Source organism: Sphaerodactylus townsendi, linkage group LG03, assembly GCF_021028975.2.
Source record: "Sphaerodactylus townsendi isolate TG3544 linkage group LG03, MPM_Stown_v2.3, whole genome shotgun sequence".
Classification (NCBI taxonomy): Eukaryota; Metazoa; Chordata; class Lepidosauria; order Squamata; family Sphaerodactylidae; genus Sphaerodactylus; species Sphaerodactylus townsendi.
The window spans coordinates 48,687,975-48,713,602 of NC_059427.1; the positions used below are offsets into that span (position 1 = coordinate 48,687,975).

The 25,628-nt window shown below is 42.3% G+C and overlaps 1 protein-coding gene across 3 annotated transcripts in view; it reads left to right on the forward strand.

Annotated features, from left to right (window-relative positions):
- Positions 1-25,628, forward strand: part of SLC41A3 (solute carrier family 41 member 3) — a 56,205-nt gene that overhangs the window by 13,378 nt on the left and 17,199 nt on the right. For 2 of the 3 annotated variants that reach the window (XM_048490324.1, XM_048490323.1), the window contains exons 3-6: positions 14,143-14,250; positions 17,464-17,535; positions 19,764-19,908; positions 22,389-22,535. In XM_048490324.1, the coding sequence (XP_048346281.1) occupies positions 14,143-14,250; positions 17,464-17,535; positions 19,764-19,908; positions 22,389-22,535 (472 nt within the window). Of the gene's footprint in view, positions 1-6,756; positions 7,680-14,142; positions 14,251-17,463; positions 17,536-19,763; positions 19,909-22,388; positions 22,536-25,628 lie in introns of those variants that run through there. The other variant, XM_048490325.1, reaches the window with a different exon arrangement.

Consider the following 25,628-nt stretch of genomic DNA (forward strand, 5'->3'; position numbering starts at 1 on the left):
GCTGAGTACTGGCATGGTGGTATTCAGGTAAACCTTGCTTTATAAACTGTGGTTTGATCAAAGTGCAGTTAGCTGAAATATCCAAATGCAGATAGTCCACCAAATTGGAGTTTGTTGGTTGACATCAAATCTGGGTTTCTCACTAGGGGTTGTAGCTGGCTTCTTAGCCACCAAATGTAACAGCTGTGATACGCTTTAATTCATTACTCACAATTTATTAAGTAAAACTACCCATTACAGCTGCCTTGCCACAGGTTTCCTCTTTGCTGGGAGACAGGAGAGAGAACCAAGCGGCAAGCACACTGATACCAATGGCTGCATTATGAAATCATGGCTGCCTGTGAGTGAGTGACTGACCTGAAGTCACCAGCAAGCTTCTTGGCAGCACTTAAATTATGGCTTATGGCTGCATTCCGAAATCATGACTTACAAGATTTGTCTATGATTTGTATACACACAACTTGTTGCTGTTCTTTCATGTTCCCCTCACAATCCCTCCATCCTCTCATATGAAGAATGTGTCAGAAGACTTCCAGATATGCAGACTCTTGAATATAATGCTTGAAGAGAAAAAGAAGAGTTTGGATTTATACCTTCTTTTCTCAATCATAAGGAGTCTCAAAGCAGCTTCCCTTCCTCTCCTCACAACAGACACCATGTGAGGAAGGTGGGACTGAAAGAGTTCTCAGAGAACTGTGACTAGCCCAAGGTCATCCAACAGGCTTCATGTGTAGGGTAAGAGAAACAAACCCAGTTCACCAGATTAGAGTCTGCTGCTTTTAATCACTGTTCCATCCTGGCTCTCAGGTGCTCAGCTAAATTGGCTCCCCTCCCCCCCCCCCCATAACATATGAGGTTAATGTATGATATTAATGTGGGATTAAATTAAGGTTTTGAACCCTGGCTTGTGGAGGAAAAAGATCTTTTGGGTCATCCAGGCATCTGCATCCAGACACTGTGGCTAATTTTGATTAAAGGCTTCCTCAGTGTGATTAAAGGCTCCCTAAACCCGGAAGCCTCCAATCAGTTGTGCTGCATTGTGGAGGAGGAGGACTGGTGATATATGTGAATATGACAGCGAGTGCCATTTGTGCAAGTGCCAGACAAACTTCTGTTCATCTTGCTGTCTGATTGCAACCTAGGTCAGAATTTGCTAACCAGAATTTGTTACACAAACTGCTATTGAAAACGGTTTGTGTTATTGTGACTCTTGGCAGTGTGTGTTACGTTGCAACCTGGAATCTGACACATGTGTTGCAACTAAGTCTGGAGCATGCTTTTACAGGCATGCACATTGTGTGACAGAATTTCATATCTTGAGAGCCTATTTTTATTTGATTCTTTAAAAGCAAGTTTCCAGCCAGAATGGGTGTTTATCACATTGGGACAGTCTTCTATAGTAGTTTCCCTTCTGCTGTGTTGCTGTTAACACAGGGCAACAGTGATAGGCCTTCCACATACCATGTTTCCTCAGTACTTAAAAAAAAAGTTGTTGGCTGTTTAATAGCATTGTATCTTTATACCAGGGTGGTGTACAACATAAATTATAAAACATTAAAAACGATTACAAATTATAACAATTTAAAACACCAACAAGAATTACTAGGAAACTTCAGCTGTAAAAGATGGTGACAAAACTCCTACGCCCTCCCCCAAGCCCACTGAAGGCCAGGATCGAATGGGGTCTCAATCAACCCAGCTGGCCAAATGCCTGGCGGAACCGGTCCGTTTTACGGGCCCTGCCAAAAGCTTGTAGATCTTGCAGGGCCCTGGCCTCCTTTGGAAGCCTGTTCTACCAGCTCTGGCCCTAGTAGAGGCCAGCCGGATGTCTTTCGGGTCGGGGACTACCAGCAGGTTCCCCTAGGTTCCCCTAGTGGGGCAATATGGGGAGACATGGTCCCTCAGATACAGTGGGGAAGTGCTGTTCCAATCAAACAGCAGCCATATAGGTTTTCCCAAAATTTCAGAGCAAAGTAGGGTTAAGAAGCATCAGAGAAAAGCCAGAGACCTTGGAAGGTATATAAATGCCCCAAGATACTGTGGGGAAGCAGGAAAAAAATAATTTTTTGACATCAATGAACTCTGGGGGGATAATCCTGTGGCAATCTGTGTTGTTTGCAAACCTCTAACCTATTTAATAAAGCCGGAACCCAGCCATACTTTACAGCAGGGGTGGGGAATCTTTTTTCTGCTAAGGGCCATTTGGACATTTATAACATCATTCGCGGGCCATACAAAATTATCAACAAAAATTAACCTCTTATATTTGGTCAAACATTTAATTAACTCACCCCTAATGTGATTGCTGGAACTGCTTCTCTTTGGTCCATCCAATAATTGTTCCTTGCTTGTCCCTCAAAATTTACATTACTATTATGATACACTTAATATACATTTACGTTGCTAGGAAAAAAGCTTCTAGATGTATTGAATTTCTTGTCCCACCCCCTGTACCCTTCCTGGTACATGCATTTGCGCCCCCCCCCCCCCCCCCGGCCTGGTTTCTGATTCCCTTCTCCCTGGCTCTTTTTGATGTGGCCCCGCCTCAGTTCTCTCCTGATTCCCATCTCTCTTGTTGTCCCTGCCTTGGGGCAGTGTGGCCAGTAGGGCACTGGGTCACTGGGGATGCCCAGAGGCTTTTTAGGACCCAGTGGCATGGTGGGTGGCTGCTCCCACATTTGCCAGTCCCCTCCCCCTGTCAGCCTGCCTCTATTGTCTGAGCAGCCCTGCGGTGCCGCTTTTGGCCGCTCTGGTGTTCCCGTTCACCTACCTCTCCTCCCTGTGCAGCTCTGGACGGCTGGAGAGACATGCCCACACTGCCCTCTGACCCCAGAGATCGGAGAGCAGTGTGGGCATGTCCCTCCAGCCGTCCAGAGCTGCACAGGGAGGAGAGGTAAGTGAACGGGACGACCCGCAGGTGGCTCTGGACAGAGCCGCCTCTGCAGGTCGCAGTAGCCTCGGCGGTGGACAGCTGTTTCTGCCACTGTGCAGAAATGGCCTAAACTAGGGTTTAGAACTTGGTACCCATCTTGGTTCTAGATCAAATCAAGGCTGAGCCAGCCCTAGAAATTAAAATAACTAAACTGAAGCTGTTGTACTTTGGTCACATAATAAGAAGACAAGGATCACTGGAAAAGATAATAATGCTAGGAAAGGTTGAAGGTGTAAGGAAAAGAGGAAGAACCAGCATGGGATAGATTCTAAAAAGGAAGGCATAATCCTCAACAAGCCTTTGACAGTCCCATAGCCCTCAGTTTGCAAGACGTGAGCAAGGCTGTTAATGGTGGGATGTTTTGGAAGATTCTGATTCATAGGGTGTCAGGTTGCACCATTCTCGGCCTGGCATCTCACACATCCGCATTAAGGCCACTGCTGGCCAGGCCATTGTCATTGCTCGAGGCCAAGGAGGTCTCCCTTGCTTGCAACGTAACTAGTCAATAGAGCTTAACCATTTCCTCTTATCTGCCTTCCTCCGAAGAAGGGAACCGCCTGTCCCAAAACAATGCTTCTGTTCACACCATTCTTTATTATGCTGATATTATAAGAATGCAAGGGTGGGGGGGGGGGCGACTAAGGGTTGAGCTAGGTTGTAACTTACAGGTACATACCAGGGGTCAGAGAGTCAAACTTCAGTGTCGACTACCTGGACCTCAGGCTGACACAGTTCCAATAAAGCTCTTGAAATGTCCCTGAGTCTTTGCTTGTTGACTGGACTACCAGACCCTTACAGAGGGTCTCCATGAGTCGGAAACGACTTGATGGCACGTAACATACACACACACATATCCACTCCTTATATTTTTTTGACAATGCTATCCTAAGCGGAGTTACACCTACTGAGTCCATTAACTTCAATAGGTATAACTCTATTTAAGACTGTAACTTTGGGCGTCACTGTGTTTAGGATTGCCCTGTTAATCTACTCCTTCTCATGTACTGGGATTTGGCAGTAGACTTGATTCTCCTGTAGAAGTCTGCCATTGCCACATCTGTTTGGCCTTCTTTGTGTAGTCTGTGTTGTCTTTCTCTCTCAATTCTCCCTTTGCAGAATGGACTGTTAATAGCTCACTTAAGAGGACTGGAGTGAGAATGACTGAGAACAATGTGGTATAGCACATGAGAATGTACTGTAGAAATGATACAAATGATGCAATAATACAATTTGGAACAAAACTTAGTTGTTTTGTTGGTAAGAGTTTTATCAGTACTTGAGAATAAGGTGTGCCCTTTGTGTGTGTTTTTACCATAGAATAATAAAGGCCATCAAGTCCAAACCCCTGCAGTGCAGAAACACACAATCAAAGCACTCCCAACATATGTTCACCCAACCTCTGTTTAAGAACCTCCAAAGAAGGAGACTCCACAACTTTTCGAGGCAGTGAATTCCACTGTCGAACAGCCCTGATGGTCAGGAAGTTCTTCCTAATGTTTAGGTGGAATCTCTTTTCCTTCACCTTGAATCCATTATTCCTGGTTCTAGTCTCTGATCCAGCAGCAAACAAGCTTGCTCCCTCTTCGAAATGGCATCCCTTCAAATATTTAACCATAGTTATCATGTCCCCCCTTAACCTTCCCTTCTCCAGACTAAACATCTCCAGCTCCCTAAGTCTCTCTTCATAAGGAATGGACTCCAGACCTTTTACCACTTTTGTTGCCCTCCTCTAGACCTGTTCCAGCTTGTCAATATCCTTCTTGAATTGTCAATGTCCTCCTTGAATTGTGGTGCCCAAAACTGTACACAGTATTCCAGGTGAGGTCTAACTAATGCAGAATAGAGAGAATTCTAACTAATGCAGAATAGGTCTAACTAATAGGTTAGAGGTTAGAGAAGGTCTAACTAATACAGAATACAGAGAATAGGGTCCAGAGGAAGGCAATAAAAATGTATAGTAGTATTTCCATTGTCATTGTAAAACTGGGTATTATTTGCTTGTCATAGCAGTTCTACCATATGTTACATTATTTTACTCCCTTCTTCCATCAGTCAAGAAAGGTGTCAGGCACTGTACGGTGCTATAATGAAAAGTAAGCTCTGGTTTCACATGCTCTCATGATTTCCCTGATGGCAGATTTCTGCCACTTTGCTGGTGACACCTTAAGAGTTCAATTAAAAAAAGAAGTGTACACTCCTAAGCTGACTTCCCTTTCTGCAAGTTGATTGGTTGCCTTTAGGCTTTTTATGGCACTTCACATGGAGATAGATAGAGCAATAAACTTGAACTTGTTCACCGGTTGAACTTGTTGAACTGTCGAATGGTAAGGTCACAGTCACTGCTACATGGCTTTAAGTCACCTACTTCTACAGCTAGAGTTGCCGACCTCCAGGTAATGGCTGTAGATGTCCTGCTATTACAACTGATTTTCAGGCAACAGAGATCAGTTCACCTGGAGAAAATGGCCACTTTGGAAGGTCTATGACATTATATTCCATTGAAGCTCCTCCCTTCCCCAGACCCCACCTTTCTCAAGCTCCAACCCCAAAATCTCCAGGTGTCTCCCTTTTTGGTGACCCCCTACTTACAACTGAACCTCTGAGAGAAGAAAACACTGGGCCCAATTGATCTCAGAGCCTTGTTTCCTCAGATTAGTGGGGCTGCAGCGGGTTAGCCTCTGTGAGGTGGTGACATTCTGTTCACTGTCAGGAATGAGAGATTCAGAATGAAAGTTGGGGGATTTGGTACTGTAAGTGAGAGATGAAAACAGGCAGGAAATGGAGTCATTTTGAAGATAGATCTGGAACATCCCTAGTATAAGTGACTGCAGAAAAATCTCCCGTTATATTTGCGGAAGGGTATGAGAGGTACAGAGTTTCTTCAAGCTGTCAGTTCAAATTCAGCCCTGTTAAAATTTAAAAGATTCCATTTCCTCTGAGAGAGAGCTGCAGCTATGAAGAATACAGTTCCTCTTGGCATCTTGAAGATCAACACATATATAGTGGTAGGAGCTTTCCTGAGCAAGACACCAGTTTGTCAGATGTATGAAATGTTAACCTCGGTGACAGATGATGGTAATGAGAATAGAGGACTGAGACCTTCACCCCACTCTGCTCCTAGTGAGAATTCCCACTTCTCAGTGTTCTACTGGTCTCCAACTGGCACTTTGGTGTTTAATGAAGCCTCTTTCTTTTTCAGGGGAAAAAATTGGAATTGTGTATCTTAGCTAGTGGCTTTAATTAAAAATAAATAGGAGGGGTAGAGAAACCAGATTAGCCATGGCGAAAACAACTCAAAACACAAGAAGGGAGGAACAGGAATCTAGCAGAGGAAGCCACAAAGGGTGCCCTGCTCCTTTCTCAACATGCACATAAAGACTATTGTGATGGTTTGTAAACCATTTGGGCCAAAGCTTTCTTTTTTCGCTTCCACTGAGGGCTTGGATGGCTACAATTCCACCAGTTTTTTGTGTTTGTGAGTTCCAAAAGTCCTTGCAACTTGGAATTTTTCAACAGCGTACAAGATTACTTTGTATATCTTGAGGGGTGGAAACTTAAAAGCAACATAGAAGCTTCTGGAATTTTTTTCCACTGCCTAACAATACTACAGAACTACCTTAAATAAAACTCCTTCAGAGACTCTTATCATGGCCTTTGCAAAGTAGCTGAAAGTTGAAGTGATGACAGCAGATAAGGGCATTCGCTTTTGAAGCTCATTGGCTTTTGCTGTGGATTTTTTTTTTCCATGGGAGTCAGTAATTTAGAGATAGAGGCCACATATTTCCTGAACTGGTATACTCTTAGGAAGGCTGCAGAAAGGGAGACAGAAAATGAGGCAGAAAGAGTTCCCTTCCAGCCAGTGCATCTCCTAGTATTTTCTGTTGACCTCTTGTGTAATCGCTACAGCTTCAGTAGGATTAGGCTCATGTTCCAGTGTCCTTTCTTCACCTTGAGGAAACAAGAGGAAAAACGAAATGAAACTGACGAGTTAACCTCCTCCACTGCCTTGGGACAGCAAGGAAAGTTCAGCATCGCACATGGTGAGCTTGAAGGAACTGTGGCTTTTTCAGCAGCCTGGGCTTAAATTTTAGTCAGACTGTGGTGTAACTTGAGGAGAAAGGACACTGCTGACTTGAAGCATTTGGGATTCCCGTACAGCCTGTCACTCCTCACGCTGCCACTTTTCAATGCTGGAGCTCAAGCAGGTCTTTCTGGTTCCCTGCCAAGTTTTAGAAGCTGCTGGCTTTTTTTTTTGTATTTATCCACAAACATTTTGACCATCTCCTGGATTTTGTTTCCCCTGTGGAGTATAACAAAAAGGGACTGCCCTGAAGTTTAGTGACAGTTGGGCTGAGCTAAAACAAAGGGATTTTGGAAAGTAACCTTCTTGATCTTCTGTGGAAGGTAAAAAAAAAGAGGAAGAAAAGAAGACGTCAGCATCGCTGTACCTGTACAGTGCCTTAAACTCTGGAGCGTTCTGCTGAGAGTGAGGCTTAACGTCTATTCCTGGATTTCCTCCTGCTTCTTGAGTATGGGTTAATGGTGTTTGATCATGGTGGTCACCCAGCTGCAATTGGAGCTGTGCTTTCGGGGAAAGAAACTGAGAGGTTTCACTTGCAAGTTAACCAGATCACCCAATGGATTCATCCCAGAGACATCCTTCTCCATTTTATCTCAGCTTTTTGTCCCATTCTTCTTGGCAGGTGTAGGCTTGGTGGTTGCTGGCCTCTTGATGGAATTTGTTCATGTATGTATGTGCTTTCAAGTACCTTCATAGCCAGACTGAAACAGCATTAATTTGCCTGGGTGACCTTGAGTGTCCATTTTTAATTTGTGAATATGAAAGTTGCTAGGGGCAGTGCTGTGCATTGTCTGCCTGTAAGAAAAATGTCCTCTGTGAGGATTTCAGAAGTAGAGTCTTTTGAGTCCTTTGGGAGAAAATCTTCTGAACATATACTTTGGATATGTCAGAGGAAAGAACTTTTATTTGTCTTCACGGCACACTGTTGTGTGTAACTGTCAGTGAACACAGGCACTGAGATTCAGCAAATGTGAGGAAATCCTTATTACATCTTCAAACAGCAAACTTGATGTTTTCATTCCTCTCAGAAGGGTAGTAAAACAGAGCATTCTGTATGCTCTGGAGACTCCCCACATATACAGAGAGAAAAATATTTTGGAAACCGCCCAATTTATGATTGTTTTTATTAAGTACAATATATCCTGTCTCTGCTGTTGGCTGAAGACTCTGTGCTCATTGGCTTTCAGGAGGCATGGGATTTTGTGGGTAGTTGAGAGTCTGTTAAAGAAAAAAATAGAGAGGAACTTGACCTTCTTCAACCTGTAACAGTTTGTAGTATCTTGGAGGGAGAAAATTAAAAAAAGGGAGAGGGTATATGCTGTGACCATAATGTCTCACCCTAGCCCAGGATGCCATAAACTCTTAAAGGCTCTGACTGAGATGCACTCAGGATTGGAGGGAAAACACTTCTTCCAGCTGTAATGAATTAATAGGATGTCTTCCCACAAAAAACAACACAAAACAAAATAGACTGTGAAGGAGTATAGTCCCTAACTGTTCCCAGTATCCTGGTATATTGGGATTGGGCATGGTGTGGCATGTTTTCCCCAAATTCTGTCCCCTTCCTGCACCTCTCCCAAATAGGGGGCGGGGGGTGGGGGGTGGGGTGGGTGGCAGGTGCAGAAATGTCTCCCTCCTGGTCATCATGCCCTAACCTGCATAAAGGGGGAAATTACACTATAGGGCTAGGTGAGCAGGAGGGTTGTGTGTGTGTGAAATGCAAACCCCAGCAAGGACCTTTCAAGGCAAGTGAGAAGCAAAGGTGATTTGCCAGTGGCCCCCTCTGCAGAGTCTTCTTTGGTGGTCTTCCTTCCAAGTACAAACCCTGCTAAGCTTCCAAGATCTGACGAGATCGGGTGATCCCATGCTTCCTTCCCTCCTGAGCAGAAAATTACGTATAGATAGAAGAGGCATGTAGCACTGTGAATATGCTTTGCTATGAGTGCTGAATAAGTAGCTCCAGTGCTAATATAAGCTATAGCCAAGCAAGTGTTATGTGTCCCAGGGCTTGCTTGTGTTTTGTTGCCTCTGCTGCCTCTTCCTTCTTGCTGGGGAATGAAAGCCTCCCACAGCTGAGCCCTGAGACTGAAGTGGTTCATCTCAGGAAATTGCTGGGGCACCTCATTCTCTAACAACAGAAGGGAGAGAGAAAGAGACAGCTGCAGTGAAGCCCCCAGCCAGTGCAATACTTTTTATCCATGCTGGATTGACTCCTATACTATGCTCACAGGTGCATCAAAAAGAAAGCTCAGCACACAGCCACAGCAATGCCATGCTCTTTTTAAACATAGATTTGTATGCAGCCAAAGTGACTCAACCAGCCCTAGAGTTTGGTGGACTCCTGCCCTTATGCTGTGGTGGTGGGATGGAATTTACAGGCCCTCATCTTGGCCAGTTTTATAATAGCAATTATCCATAACTGCCAGCCCAAACTTTAAGCCCTATAGCAAGGTTCTGTTTACAACTGGAAGGAAAGCTTGTCCTTTCCTCTCTTTTTTTCACTCTCTTTCTCTTCTCATTGTTCAGGCTTCATCTGATAAGCACAGGACGAAGAGCATAGTGTGACTAAAGTCTAAACCTTTCTATGATACTCTTTATATGAGGGTAAACACAGAACAGCTCCTTTAATAGCACATTATTTCAGTAGGTGCTGGTGCTAGTGAGACTTCTCTTGGGCCGGTCTGTCTTTTCCATAAGAATAAAAATCTTGTTGTGTGGATGGCTCTTTTGAAAGACAAATGAGGCTGTCTCCCCCTTTCTCCCTTACTGCTGTCAGTCTGTTCCCCCACCAGTGTTTATAAGCTCCACATAATGATGAACTAGAAAAGTACTTCAGAGACTTGTTCCCCAGTTACAGTGAATTCTCAGTTCTTGCCCTGGCTTTGAGATGCGTCCTTTATACTAAGCCTTAGATCTCGGTGCTTCTCACACAGGTTTCCTACCTTAATGATCAGTAATGGAAGTGGATAGTAAGGATGTTCTGTCGTTTTGGAGCTCTTTTAACATCTGAGCAAACTGCCTGACATACTTACGATTCTGAATGTTATCCTTTGTATTGGTTGATCCTAACCGGAACTGCAGCCAGTAGTATTTTGGCTTGGAAATAAATAGAGTAATCCTCAGTCACGCAAGAATGCTCATGCAACCTCCCACAAGCTTCAGCCCATATACAGCAATACAGCTGAGAAAGGAAGCAGGCAGTTCACGACGACGTAAAAGGAATAGAACCCACACGTGTGCTGTTTATCTCCAATAGCACTGATCTCAACCACTAAATCTGGTTTTCTACCCCTAGTCACGCAGACGTTTGTAGTGCAATCCTACACAGGGTTGTATCCTTCTACATTGAGGCCAATGGGCTTAGATTGCACTGCTTTAGATTGCACTATTGGAATTATATGCTGCAAATACAATATAACACTCTTTTGCTCCCTATAATAACCGCTTCTCATTGATAGTTGTATAGGTCTAATGTTCAGTAGAATCTCCAATCTAATTCATAAACATTCAAGATGTTTGAATGTTCTTTCTTCCTGGCCAGCCTGACTGGGAGTGTGATGGGGTAGTTGAACACTGAAGATAATTTGAGTGATCTTGCAGGTGAAGTGGCTAGAAGCTTTTGATGGACATTTCCTCCACAAATATGTCTCAGATTCTTTTAAAGTGGTCTGCAAGCCTACTGCAAGTGCAGCCACACAGGCCTAGGGGAACCAGTGGATGTAATTTTCTTCACCCCTTCTTCTTCTTCTTCTTCTTCTTCTTCTTCTTCTTCTTCTTCTTCTTCTTCTTCTTCTTCTTCTTCTTCTTCTTCTTCTTCTTCTTCTTCTTCTTCTTCTTCTTCTTCTTCTTCTTCTTCTTCTTCTTCTTCTTCTTCTTCTTCTTCTTCTTCTTCTTCTTCTTCTTCTTCTTCTTCTTCTTCTTCTTCTTCTTCTTCTTCTTCTTCTTCTGTGTACAGCACAGGCACACTGCAGCACATAGGACATTACCTGGAATAAGAGTCTCTCCTTCCAAATTTCTCTCAAAATCAAAGAGCCCAGAGTTTACTTCAAAGTTTGAAGTGACTAACATAACCTTTCAATACTTTCTTGCTATGTGCCTTCTTTGGCATATAACTTTGTAAGACACAGAGCCGCATGATTAAGATGACTGCATGGGGGACTAGGAACAAACCTCAAGCTTTTGGATTCTCATAACTAAACAAACACCATTGCAAATTCTAAGCACAGTCTGATGCAGCTGGCTGTGTAGAGTGTCTATTTCAGAAAGGGCAGCTCAGTGCGTCATGACTTTATGAAGTGTGTCATGAGGAAGACAAAATTAAAAGGTGCAGACAAGGGAAGCATGAGAATTTATATGCATCAAAGTCATTGAGCCAGGCTGTGCTATTGTAAATTCAGTGTACTTACATTAATTGCTGGAAACAAAAAGGAGTCTTGTGACTGACAGGTTTAATGAAGTATGAGCAAAGCCCACTTTATCAGATGCAGAAAAGGGATTCACTGTCATTGTGATATGTATAGGCCGAAGGAACGATTGTGAAATGTCAGTTTATTTATTTAGATATTTAAACTCGGCTTTTCTCCCCAGTGGGGAACCAAGGCAGCTTACAACACAGTTGTACCTTCTTCCATTTTATCATCACAACAATTCTATGAGGTAAATTAGGCAGTGTGTGACCCAGCAGGCTTCCATGACAGAGTGGGAATTTGAACTTGGGTCTCCCAGATCCTAGTCCAACACAGTAACATCCATTTGAGAACAACCGTAATTTGAAGTTGATCTCTCTCTCTCTCTCTCTCTCTCTCTCTGTGTGTGTGTGTGTGTGTGTGTGTGTGTGTGTGTGTGTCAGATCACTCTTGAGCATTTGGATGCCCCATTGCTATCTGTAAATAAACAATAAGTATCATTGTTTTAACTCACCTGGAAGATGGTGAGAGTATCATCCTGAATGCTTAGTGCTTTTTTGTAATTATTATCCCAGTGCCATCTTTCCAACCCAATTTGAATGATCAGCAGGTGGAATTACCAAGGATACATTTCTCAGTTTTAGTTACACACAATTTAGGACATCTTTTAAATGTGATTCCATGATCCTGAAACTCAAAGCTGTTCTGTTTGGGCTGTCAATACAGCAATCCAATCAAATGTATAAAGCTGCCTTATACTTAGTGAGACTATTGGCCTGTCAAGGTCAGTATTGTCTGCTCTGACAGGCAGCAGCCTTCCAGGGTCTCAGGCAGAGACCTTTCACATCACCCTCTGCCTGAGCCATTTAACTGGACATGTCAGGGATTGAACCTGGAACCCTCTGAATGCAAAGCATGTGCTCTACCACTAAGAACATAAGCCCCAGTTTCCACTATGTTTGAATTTTTCTGTGAGTCTTCCTCACACCTCATATTCTTCTGTTTCGCCTCCAGAACTTTGCAGTATCCTTCAACTCTGTCCCTTTTAACATGGCTGTTGTCTACAAGGATAGGCAGCAAAGAAGTTGCATTAATAAATTTGGCACCCTTTCCATGAGTTTTCTAAAATGGGCGCCAAGTAAATGAGCCTGTTCCCTGGGTGCGGGGTCAGATTGCCAAGATGTACTTTCATTTCCTCTTGGGAGCAAGCCCTGGATCACCACAACCCTTCTTTTACATTTGAAGAGATCTGTGTCTTTTTTGTTCAGGCATTACTATTTTCCAGCAAAAATGGCATTTCTGGGATTTGTGGCCTTTAGCTAAATAGAAAGACATTTGAGGGAGGAAGGTAAGTATATAGTAGTAGATTGGAAGTACGGGGAGGTCAGTACAAGTGGGAGGGTAAAAATGGATATGGAAAGGACTTCCAACCCTTGAATTTTATTGTAATCCTATAATTCTTCTGTTTCCTTCTCTTGGTTTCAGTCTTTCTGGGATCCCGGTCCAAATCTTCCTGTTTCTCTGTTGCTGGTAGCAATTTGCTGTTTTTTGGCATCATCCCATCTATTTTCCAAAATGCGCAGTCCAGGGCCTCCATTATGTTTATTTTTATTATATTTTCCATTTGTTTTTATTAACCTTCAGTTGCCTTTGCTCTCAGTTCAGTGTTGTGTTAGACTAGGATCAGGGTGGGGGTGGTGGGAGTTTAAATCCCCATTCTGCCATGGAAGCTTGCTGGGTGACAGAGTTGTCACATATTATTAGTCTAACCTGCCTACCTCCCAGGATTGTTGTAAGAGTAAAATGGAGGAGTGGAGAATGTTATAAACCACTTAAAGTTCTCGTTGTAGAGGAAGGTGGGTCATCAAAGTGCTTTCTATTCTAACTGGCAGTAAATCTCTACATTTATTTATCTGCTCAGTTTCCTAGATTGCATTAACATAGATGCTAGTGTTTCTCAGGAAGAAAGTCGTTCTGTTAATTAAAACGGAGGAGGAGGCATCTGTCCATTTTTGTTGTCTTTTAAACAAGGCAAGATAAGTGTTCTCACATTGGAATTGTGCAGTGACAGAATATGGAATCTTCTGAAGAATGTTCTTAATGGTAATTTTGCAAAAAGAAAGGTGATAAAAGAAGAAGGAAGAAAAGAAGAAGGAAGAATTATGGTGCTCATTATTTAGGGATATTTTTGGTACTGTATTGTCGAAGGCTTTCACGGCCGGAATCACTGGGGTGCTGTGTGGTTTCTGGACTGTATGGCTATGTTAGAATGCTGCTAGAACACGGCCATACAGCCTGGAAACCACACAGCACCCCATTTTTGATACTGTTGAGTAGATGTCCATGATACCAGCACAACCTTAACTGCACACAACCATACACATTCTACCTGATGAAGAATTATGTGTAATTGTTAAATGTCCATGCCCATTTGTCAACAAAACAGTTGGTCTGGTGAAAGAACTTGCTATATTTTTGGTGGTGAGGTATATCTTTTGCACAGCCAATTTGACAGCCTATGTATTCATGACACAGGATGTCTTTGTGCCAATGTTACACCTCCAGACATGGCTTTGAGTATGTGCCTTTCTTAGCAGCTGGAGATGTTTTTTACCAGTGCAGTATACTAAAGTGTTTGCATGCATGTGTTCAAGTTGGGTTATTGAGTGTGTATAGTGGTAGCATTTGGGTTAACTAAGCTCCTCTTCTCTCCCTTTCTTCAGCACTGGGAAGTATTTAAGACAATCACAGAAGTATTTATTCTGGTTCCAGCCCTTCTTGGCTTGAAGGGTAACCTTGAAATGACCTTGGCATCTAGACTTTCTACTGCTGTAAGTGTCAATCTTGGGTTTGCATATGTGTTGGAGGAAGCACGTTATACACAAAGCTGTATTCATTCATTTCTTTTTATTAAGAACAGTTCAGAAAGTTGATTGAAATAGTTTTTATTTCCCATTCACAACACTGTATTTTATTAAGCTGAGTGGGTCCCAAGTGTGGAATCATGAAGATCACTTCCCTACATTATTCATTTCATGTACATACCTTCTTTGGAGTCTACATTTTCTGGATGTAGGAAGAAAACTGGAGCTTAGCCAAAACCATAAGTTGAGTTGGCAGAAACTTCCTGGTTCAGTCCAGTTAATTTATATATATATATTTAAAAAGGATCTCAGGTAACAAGTTCTGAGAACTGGATCTCTGCTCAGAATTGTGGGAGCTGCTGCCAGCTGCAATAGATAATAGTAGATAGTGAGGCTTACTTTTGAGTTGCTTCTCAAATAAATAGTAGTCCCAGATCAGATCTCCTGCCTATCACAATGAACTTCGCAAAACAGATTGCTGATGGAATATTCATGAGTTCAAGCTAAACTCGAATCTGAAGATGAACAAATAGTATTATCCAAATATTGTTGCCTTTTGGTAGCCTGGACTTAACCTTTTCCTGTGTTGGAGTTTCTTTGCATTCTGGCCACAAAGGAGTGCATTGTCTCCTATACATCATGCAGAGTACAGTATTTCTCTGACTACCCAATACAACGTATCATAAGACTGAGTCACAGGGGTCCTTATAAGATAATGTTTATTAAAATATCTTCATCCTGACTCCATCCACACATTAGACCTTCAAGGCATCTAACAAACATAATCTAATGAAACAAAATCACAGTGTTTAGAAATGCCATAAAACTGATAATGCAGGAAGAGCAGAATAAAGCTCCAGCAGCTCAAACTATAAAGAATTGAGTGAAAGAACCAACATAATTCATTTTTGATGTGGGTCAAATACATATGAAAACAGTAGTGCCTTCATATGGTGTCTAAAGGCAAGCACAGGGTGCCAGATTAGCCTTTAGGTGCAGAGTTCCAAAGCCTGGGTGCCACCACCAAAAAGGGCCTGTAGTGTGCCCATCTTCCACACTTCAGATGATGATGGACATGGAACAGATTGCTACCAGAAAGCCTAAGAGAACAATGGGCAATTAACAATATTATCTGCAATGTTGGACATATGTTTGATGGAGCTGTATAACTTTAAGGAGTTGTTGGAAAGAGATATTCAGTATAATTTAGGAGGTACCAGAAATCAGGGTGTTGGAAGAGCACGAGGATCATGGCTTCTTCCCTTACTTCCCCTTTCCACTGGACCCCTTTCTGATCCCAAGAAAATTTAATTCCTGGGTCCAGCTGTGTTGGTCAGATAGCTGTAGGAAAATAGATTAAATCATTCCTTCCTTTGTCTTTTGTGAGCTGATTTCCAGTCACATTAACAGGGGCAAAAGGACTATCATTTTTGTCCTGGCAGTTTGCAAGATCCAGGCTAGAATGTATAACTCTGGAGACAAGTTATTTTTAAAAACAATTTCATGAGGAGTTGTATAAATAAAAACAACAAAGAGTTAGTCAGAAATCTGCTGACTGCTGCTGAAAGGATTATTACATGAAATTGGAAAAGTAATAGGAAGCTGTCTATTCAGGAATGGTTTTGAAAAGCCCAGTAAATCAAATTAATGAGTAAACGATTGTATATATGCAGTGGAGAATTAATCACTGCTGATTAATTTTAAGAAACTTGTTCGCTGTTTATTTGTGTTTCTGAATCAAAATAATTCTATACCATGTTCACGAGCATTGTCAATATTTTAATATATGAAAAGAAACCATAGCAGTGATTTGCTTAATTATATGTTTGTCTATATTTAATGTTGTATGTTTTGTTTAATTGGTTGTTCATCATTCTTGTACTGCTTAGTATAATTTTTTTAATGAACTGGGTTTTACCAGTCTTATCACCAAGTCCTCAGTTTTAACTGCCTCACCGCCTCACCCCACACAAAATCCATTCCTTTCCCCTGGATTCTCAGCAAATTCAGGAAGACTCACGGGGGGGGGGGGGGCACATTCTCTCAATTTCTGAAGAAGTTTGGAAAAACCAAGAATCATCCAAGAATTTCTACTATGATTTGGAAAAGACTCACCATATCCAACCTCTTCTCCCGAGGTGTGTGCAAGCTAGATGATTTATAGGGAGGATACAAGGTTGATGGTGACCACACACACAGACACACACACACACACACACACACACACACACACACACACACACACAGACACACACACACACACACAATACTGGTTGGTAGGCCAAATATAATTTTGCGGACCCTTCACCATGAAGTTATCTGTGCACAGTATCTCACCCAAAATCTGAACTGAAGACATTTGTTTATTTGTTTATTTGTTTTTATTTGATTTTATTTGGAAACCGCCCACCCCCAAAGGGCGGTTTGGGTAGGAGAAATGATGGGTAGGAGAAATGATGGGTAGGAGAAAAATCAATCTGGTGTCTAGGATCACCAGGGACAGGAAGCAAAATATGTCCTTGCTCAATGACATTGTCTTTCACTTCCTCTCCTAGTGAATGAATGGTTACCATTCTTATGGAGACCTTTTTAAAGTCACATTCAGGGCACAGTCCCCTCAGAAGTTCTCAAGGTCAATTTGAAAAAAGGGAGCTGCGAAACAAGCAACTCTGGTGCTGCCTTGGGAAACTTTCAGATATTTTGTTTCTCTGAAGAGAACAGAACAATCTCTTTAGGTGTGCATGTGTGCATGCATAGAACATTATTCTGCTCTGATGCCCTGACTTTTATTAGATTAATGTTTCAGAGGGGTCTGCCTCAAGCAAAGTATGGATGTAGTGCAGGCTTCTTTTGTACCCAAAGAAAGTGAAGTTTGACAGTAAGGTGAACATGCCTAAGTGCACATCATTAGCACTGCTATCCTTGGCAATCTGGCTCCACCACATGTCAGTTGATGTCCATCATACTGTCAGGGGAATGACAAGAACATGCATGTTCTGCAGGAATTGAAGTGCGAGAGCTCTCATTAGTAAGAGAAGGAGCAATGTCAGAGATGTGAAAGATAGGTATGGGCCACTGCCACACTGCAGGCACAATGCAGATACTATGCTTTTCTTTCTGGCTCCATTCCCTACTAGGCCTTTCAGTGCAAATGCTAATTTTTTGGTTTCTGCCTCTTAGGCTAACACTGGACAGATGGATGATCCCCATGAACAGTGGAAAATGGCCACCTGTAATTTGGCTCTGATTCAGGTAAGCAAGATCTAGATTTTATTGAGGAAGACTTAATGGAATTACTTAAATTCCTAAGGTCATCCTCATGGGTGTTTAGAGTGGCATGAGGTGCAAGGACGTTTGGAGGAATCCCTGGTAGTAATTTTGCTTTCCAGATAGTGGTGAGAATATCCTCTTTTGTGTGCAGTGTCCTAATGATTGCATGTATTAAAATCAAGCTTTGACAGCATTTTACGTTAGAGTCAGGGCCTGCCAGACCCTGCTCTTAGGTTCATGGGATACTCAAGAAGAAGACAAATTGCTTGTGAATGAAGACTGGTGTTTATTAAAGTTTAACAAGGTGTTATGGGCATTGTGGTGGTTACATGGCAAAATCAAACGAAGGTAGGTTTTTTAACATCCCTCCCTGAAGACTGAGGATTCCTGACAGTTCTCTAGAGATGTCACTTCATAAGAAGAAGAAGAGAAGAAGAGTTTGGATTTATATCCCCCCTTTCTCTCCTGTAGGAGACTCAAAGGGGCTTACAATCTCCTTGCCCTTCCCCCCCCCCCACAACAAACACCCTGTGAGGTAGGTGGGGCTGAGAGAGCTCTGAAAAGCTGTGACTAGCCCAAGATCACCCAGCTGGCGTGTGTGGGAGTGCACAGGCTAATCTGAATTCCCCAGAGAAGCCTCCACAGTTCAAGCGGCAGAGCGGGGAATCAAACCCAGTTCCTCCAGATCAGAATGCACCTGCTCTTAATCACTACACCACTGCTGCTCCTAGGTGAATTGCTAGTCACACATATCCACAGTTTCCTGTGAACCAGTGAGATCCAAAGACCTTGAGGTTTGCCTAGCTTTTTGAAAGTTGCCACATACAAACTGCGTGTGAGTGTCAGAAGTAGTCCATAGGATTCTTTCCCACAGGCAGGCTGCTTACTGCCCTTCAGCTCTGCCCTAACAGACTGGGAATTGGCACAGCAGGCCTCACACCTGGGATAGAATGAAGGAGGACGTAATGGGAATATCGAGGTTCTGTAATGGTTCACTGTCTCCTTCCTATACAGTGGTCTTCCATACATAAACCCACTACAGAGAGCCAGAGATCTAAGTAGTCATGTCTTAAATCAGATGTCTTTGGTTTCCGTCAATTTACAATATTTTCCTAAGCATTTTGATTCTGAAATTAAGTACTGCTGCATTCGATGCATCTTACTCACAGCTGTTCTCAAGAATGTAATATTAGCATTGTTCATAGGTAAACTGGGGCGGGGGCACAGGTTGGATTTTCCACGTTATTAGAGAACACTCTGATATTTTCAGATTGTTACCCACCTTGCAGGAATTGGGCCCTAAGTTCTTATATATCTATGACCTACTAAGATTTCAGCATCCCTCCTTTGGTAATTGTATGAAATTGATAAAAGTGTAAATATGCCTGTTCAACTATAACACAGAATGTGACTAATTTATCGGTATTCACCAGAGGGCAGCAGTGTGCTTTTGTGGATAATTTAAAAATCTGAGAATTTTAATGATATTGTAAATATTATTAAGTGCAAAGGTGGTGATTTTGAATAGAGGAGTGTGTTGAGAATTGGGGGGGGGGGAGGGGGTGTTCTGCCAGTTCCTGTAAGCCTTTTTTCTAATCAAATCTTCCACTCCCACCACTTCACCTCACACGCCACCAGAAGTGGTTCCACTGGTGTTGCTTAATATATTTATATCCTGTTTTTCCAGGTTTTTCCAGGTATATCTCCTAAGGCAGTGCACCATAAAATAGCTTTCAATGCAAATTCAAAATACTGAAACAAATAATGAAATCCAGTATAATCTAATAAGAACAATGATAAATAGCAATGAAATATTCAGCAGATTTTTTTTTCAAAAAAAATCCTAAAATCAGTCAGTGAAAGCATGAGAAAATTAAAGATTTTAGCTAGCGGTTTTTTAAAAATGAAGGTTTTACTTCGAAAAAGCATGCATCTGGATCGCTGCAGGAGGGGAACCAATTCAAAGGCTTGTAGTGCAGTAGAGTAGAGAAACAGCTGGGAAAGAAGGTTAATTACATCTATTCCCTTCCTTACTTAAGAAGGCTCCCCTTGAAAGTTTGTTTTCATTTTAAAAAATGGGCTTCCCTATGTACTGTTTGTGTGAACTATATATTTATTCTTATTGCACAAAATAGGGGAAAATTCCTACAGGAAAGTTTCCAAACTGTGTTCTCTGAGACTTTCTGTTCTTCATGATTTTCCCTCAATAGACACAAGCCACTGTAGTGGGACTCCTGGCAGCCCTAGTGGCAGTCCTTTTCAAGGCCATAGCCAAAGGGTATGTGGAGCTGAACCAGGCAGCCATGCTGTGCGCCAGCAGTGTGACGACGGCATTCATTGCTGCCCTCTCGCTCGGTGAGTATCTATCAGTTTGCCTTTTTGAACATGTGTTGTTCCTGCTCACCACATGGGTTTTTAGTTCTTCCTTTCCCCTCACAGTTATATGGCAGCTGATGTCAAATGATCGTTCCTGAATATCAGACCACATCTTTGACGTTTGCATCAGCCAACCAGAAACCTTGTTGATGATAACTGTGTCACTGCTGTGTACCCTTGACATTTCTGAAATATGGAATAATTTTGTGAATAGCGAGACTGCGTGCAGGGTGAGATTAGGATGAGACTTTAGAGGAGGAGAAAAAAATGCCACAAAGTGCCAAGTACACAAAAAACTTTGTGTGTACTCCAGTGTAAACTCTATATTAGCAGGTCAGAAGTTGCTAATTTTGTATTTGCTATGAACTTTCTTTATCACATCAACCCCCACAACTTCATTTTTCAAATTCCTGTTCCTGACTTCTCCTGGTATTCTAATACCTTCTTCAGCAATTCCTCATTCACACAGGCCCCTTCCGCACATGCAGAATAATGCACATTCAATCCACTTTCACAATTGTTTGAAAGTGGATTTTGCTATTCCGCATAGTAAAATCCAGCTTCAAAGTGCATTGAAAGTGGATTGAAAGTGCTTTATTCTGCATGTGCAGAAAGGGCCAAATACACGTAATATTCTGTCTTCACATGGACTGGTAAGGCTGAGCTCCCTGAAAAGCTAGAGGGTGATATAATGCTCCCTCAGAAAAGACAGAGATTAAAAGGGCTTTCTGAAAGGAGAAGATGGGGCCATAGTAAGGCAGAGGCCATTGTGCAGGTGGTGGATCTATGAGAAAAGGCTGGCCAGATGGCAGATGTTTCTGATCCCAGGACCACAATGGTCAGAAGAGAAACATCCCTCTTTCCTGTGGATTGAGGCTACAGGTGAACTGCAAGGCAGATGAGCAGTTAATGATGAGGTAAACTTGTGTACATCTTGGACAACAAAGGGCACAAAGGACTCAGGTACTTGACTAGTTGCAGCCAAAAAGAAGGCTGTGCCTGCTTAGGAAGACTTGACAGTACATACAAACATAATTCTCCCCTCACCCTTTTGTTGTGTATAAGCATTTGTACCCACCAAGAGGCATGCCCTTTTGTGGAAGAGTACCACCTTTTCCCTCAGTGTCTTACAGCACACACGTGTGTGCTTTCTCTTTGCATTCTACACGCATTTTGGGTTCCATTTCATTGGGAAAGGCTTTTTGCTCAGAATTATTGCTTTCCTATTAGGCTAATTCCTTTGCTCAAACATAGTTACTCTCAATTTCATATCGTTTATTCACATGGACCCAGATTTAAAAACCTTTAGGAAAGCAAACTTTCTCCTCAGAATTTGGGCCCTTTATCAGACCTTATCTTCCAATCATCCCACTTGGGAGGCCTAAGACAAGAAGCTGCAGCTTTCTTGCTGAGGGCATTCATCTCCCATTTGTAAATTCAGGTTTGGCTAAATTCAGGAATTCTTGAAACAATGGGGACTATAAAGAGTATTTTCAGAAGTCAGTTGCTAATGGAATGGAATAAATGTTCCAGCCTTCCACAAGAGAGCAGCAGAAGACTGTTGCTTAAAAGGGAAGCTGCAGTGAGAATTGTGTCACACCAGAAATGCTTGGGCATCAATTCAGTGAGCAGCTGCAACTGGGATCTTGGGGTGTCAGAGAATTCAGTCTTCTTGGAAGCCTGTGACTGTTGGAAACAGTATGCTGGACTAGACATCTGATCCAGCAAGGAAGTTCTGATGTTCTTTATATTCTGGTTCCAGTGCTTCTTAAACAAGTTCTCAAGCACTTTTGATATGTAATGTTTGTGTATTTGAGAAAGAGAATTTGAGGAAAAGATTTTTTCATCTATACCTGTGTCAAGTTTGCAATTCATATCCTAGGAATTCCTATCCTATTCCTTACAAATGGGCGCTTTTTTTTGCCCATGTGTTACTCACAGCTGCTGACACTTTTATGTGGCCTTGCTCCTCAGATTCCCTGCTATTTGAGGTAAATTAGGCTGAGAGTGGGTGACTCGTGACTCGTCTAAAGTCACCCAGCAAATTTCCATGGCCGAGTAGGCACTTGAACCCAGGTCCTGCAAAACCTACCCTGATACTGTAATCACTATACATGCTGGCTCTCCAAGTTATAAAGTTTAAGAAATGCATTCAGAAATAATCACATGGCTGAGAATTGTAGCCCTCTCCTTTTCCCCACCAATTTTCTTTGCTCTTTCTTCCCAGTGGCTTGCTTTTCTTTTGCCTCATCCTTGTTGCCGCTCAAGCAAGACCTCCCTTTCTTCTCCCACCTTTTCAGCCTATATGCCAGCCCTGTGCAAAAACTGACCCTCTTCCTGTCTTTGTGTGCTCTTGGAGAGCTTAAGGGTGATAGACTCCAGTCCATGCCATTCTGGGATTGTGGTCAGACGTTTCCTGAGCCTTCCTTTGCTCATCCTCTGATATGTCTCTCTCATAGGTCTGGTGATGATTGCCGTAGTCGTTGGTGCAAGGAAGGTCGGGATTAACCCAGACAACGTGGCTACCCCCATCGCGGCAAGCCTTGGAGACCTGATCACCCTTTCCTTGCTTGCTGGAATCAGCAGCACTCTCTTCAAATACATTGGTACGTTAAGGAGAGCAGCCCAGATGGTTGAAAGAGAGAGTTAGGAAACTGCCAGAAACTGTTCTCCCTAAGCAGCAATTTTGTGAAGACGGTTGAGTGAAAGAATCCGTTACTGGAAAACCAGGCAAAAGATAGGATCATTAAAGCTTCCATATGAGGGAAATGGAACTCAGGCTAATGAAACCAGTAAGAGAAGTGGAGGTTAAGTAGACTCCAGTATAGCTGTGCAAGAAAAGGAGCTTGTATGTTTGGTTTGTTATATTGCTACAAAGGTGAAAGAAGTGCTGCACTTGTCAAAATTCCCTCTTCTATAAGATACCATTAAAATGCCTCTTCCTTCCTTTACATCTTATCTCCCTGATTCCATAGCTGGACCAAAATCTTGGGTCTGAACCATCTCTGCCCCTGTGCCTTTGTAAAATCCTCCAAAACAGGAAGTTATTCACCATCACAGCTCCATTACTGATCAGCCCTTCTCATTAGAAAATTTACATTTTAGCTGTTGCAAAGGTGTAGGTCTAGCGTGATGTATGGTCTCACTGGAAATTGCCAAGAAAATTACTCCATGGCTGACCTAGAGAGGATTCTGAGGAAAAACAGCTGTGGAAATGTGGATTCTATTTTGCTTTAAATCTGCTGTGGATTTTTTTTTTTGCAAGTTTCTAGCAAAAACAGATAAAGCTGCAGCGGACAATTGAGAGCAGGCAGCATGGACGAGTTAGCGTTTTCAGCCTTCCTGTTACTTGTTTCACAGACCAGCAGATATGCTGGCAGAGACCTCACAATATTGTCCAGTTCAGTCCTCTTGCCCTTGAGGAATCAGTGTGAGGAGTGAACAGCTGTATTGGGCAAATTTCCCAAGGGCTATGCTAACAAATGTGTTTTTGTAGAAGCTTTTGTGTGCGTGAGAGAGAAAGAGAGAGAGAGAGAGAGAGAGAGAGAGAGAGAAATTGCTCCTGACCCACATACATAAAAGACTGCAAACAGAAGAAGCAGAGTTGTAGTGGGAAGTGTTATTACAAGAAGAGCCAGAAGATTCAGTTTCCAGACATAGGGGTTTGTTGTATCACAGTGCAGAACAGTCTAGTCAGAAAAATAAGTGATCCAGCTGGAGTGTATGTGAACCCCTCTCAAATGTTGACAAATGGCCAAAGTAGGATGTATCTGAATCATCAGGATTAATTACTTTTTTAGGATGATCTGTGTACTTCTGGCCTTAACAGAGAGTCCAAGTTTGATAGTAATGGATCAGCATATGCATTCCAACCAAGCGTCTTCTTGCTGAAGCCTCCACTAGAAACCTCCTGGTTGAAATATTGCAACCTCTAAGTCCAGATACGTTGAAGTGGCCAAAGGGGGTTCTTTGTGTTTAATAGTTGAATACAAGAAGGAATGTCCATTGGCATTACTTTTGTCACTCAAGCTGTGCTGTGATGTGAAAAGCAGCAGCTGCTGAAGCTGCATCTGGTCCCCATTCCCATTCAGAGATGCTTGGCAAGTATGTGTTTCATCTTCTCTTGAAGTTGGTTGTTTCTTGAAGTTGAACATTTCCCCCTCTTCCTATCCCTATTTATAATGCTTGGCAGAAAACAGTGTGCTCAGTGCTTCCTTTGCTGCCATGGCATCAGGCAGCAAACTTAATGCCCTGTAGGTAATGCTGTGTGATGTTTTTAAAAGTCTTGTGTTTCTCAGGGGAGACTACATTTTTCCCCTGGGTAAAATCTGCTGAGATTAATACAACATTGTGATTAAAGGTGTCTTCATTTTTCATACTTGTGACCGGAGGCTTTGACAACATCTTTTTGGGGAAATAAAAAGCACATTTCAGGGATGCTTCATCTGCCCTGTTACCTGCAAGATATGTTGCAACCAGCCCAGCTCCGGACTGGTTACAAAGAGCAGATGGAGGGCCCTTGAAGAAAGAAATATTAGCATATCAAAAGGCCTGGCACCCTCTCCATTGCCTGAAGATGTTTCTGAGGCTTCCGTCCTTCTGCTTCTGAGTCACGCTTAGTGCAGCAATTCTCTCTTTCCCCTTTTTCTAAAGTTCCTGATACTTCTAAAGGTTACCCCAAGGTTATATTTCAGGAAAGAGGAGTTGATTCATGAGGAGATTATTCAAATTCCTGCCGCTCAGCAGACTAGAGGCTTTATATAAAGACGGCAGCAGTTATTCTTGATTGGAAGATTCTAGTTCTCTTTTTGATGGGACAATGCAAGGGCCTCAAGAACAGTCTTGGATATTTCATAGGAAGATACATGAAGGCTGGTGCTAGACTATAGGATACAAAAAAGTGAAGACATTTGACAATAAATATTCTGTTAACACAGGAATTAACCTTATAGTATACAGACTCAGTTCGGATACTGTATATGATACAACTACATTGTTTAATTCTCAAAGGAAAGTTGGTCAGCTTCTTTGTTTCATATACAGATTTCTTAATTGTAATACCTGTTCTGTATGATGACATCGTCACAAATGCCAGTTGTAATGCAGCTCTTATCAAAATTAACATCCTTCCAAATTCATTGAAAGTTAGCTTGGAAAGTTGTATTTTTGCTTAGGATTGTGCTGTTAGCTTCCTATAATTAATATTTTCTCTCTTACTCCCTTAAAGGGAGGTGAGCTTCTTGGAGAGCAGACTGTGATTACCAGAGTAGCGGTTCTTCAAAGCTGACATTGTTCCAGTTTGGACCCGACTTTCAGCACATGATCTGAGTCAACACAATTACATTACACAGATTTGTATGGTTGAAAGGAAAGAGGTGGGAGAGGTCAGCTTCCTCTGCTTCAGTTATCACTAGGACTGAACATTCATATATGTGTAGGCATGGAAAATGTACAGTTGCTATGAAAACTCCTTTGTTTGTATTAAAGTTGATGACAAAACATGTATCTGTAGAAATACCCTAATGGCGTCAGAAACAGCTGGGCAATAAAATCTTCTCTTTGATGAAACTTAGTTTTACAGGAAATATATAAAGGCCTGTGTGGGGTAGGAGTCAATGTCTGACAGTGTTCTGGGAGACCCACCTTTGAACCCCCACACTGCAACAGGTTAGGCTGAGGGAAAGAGATTGGTCCCAGCT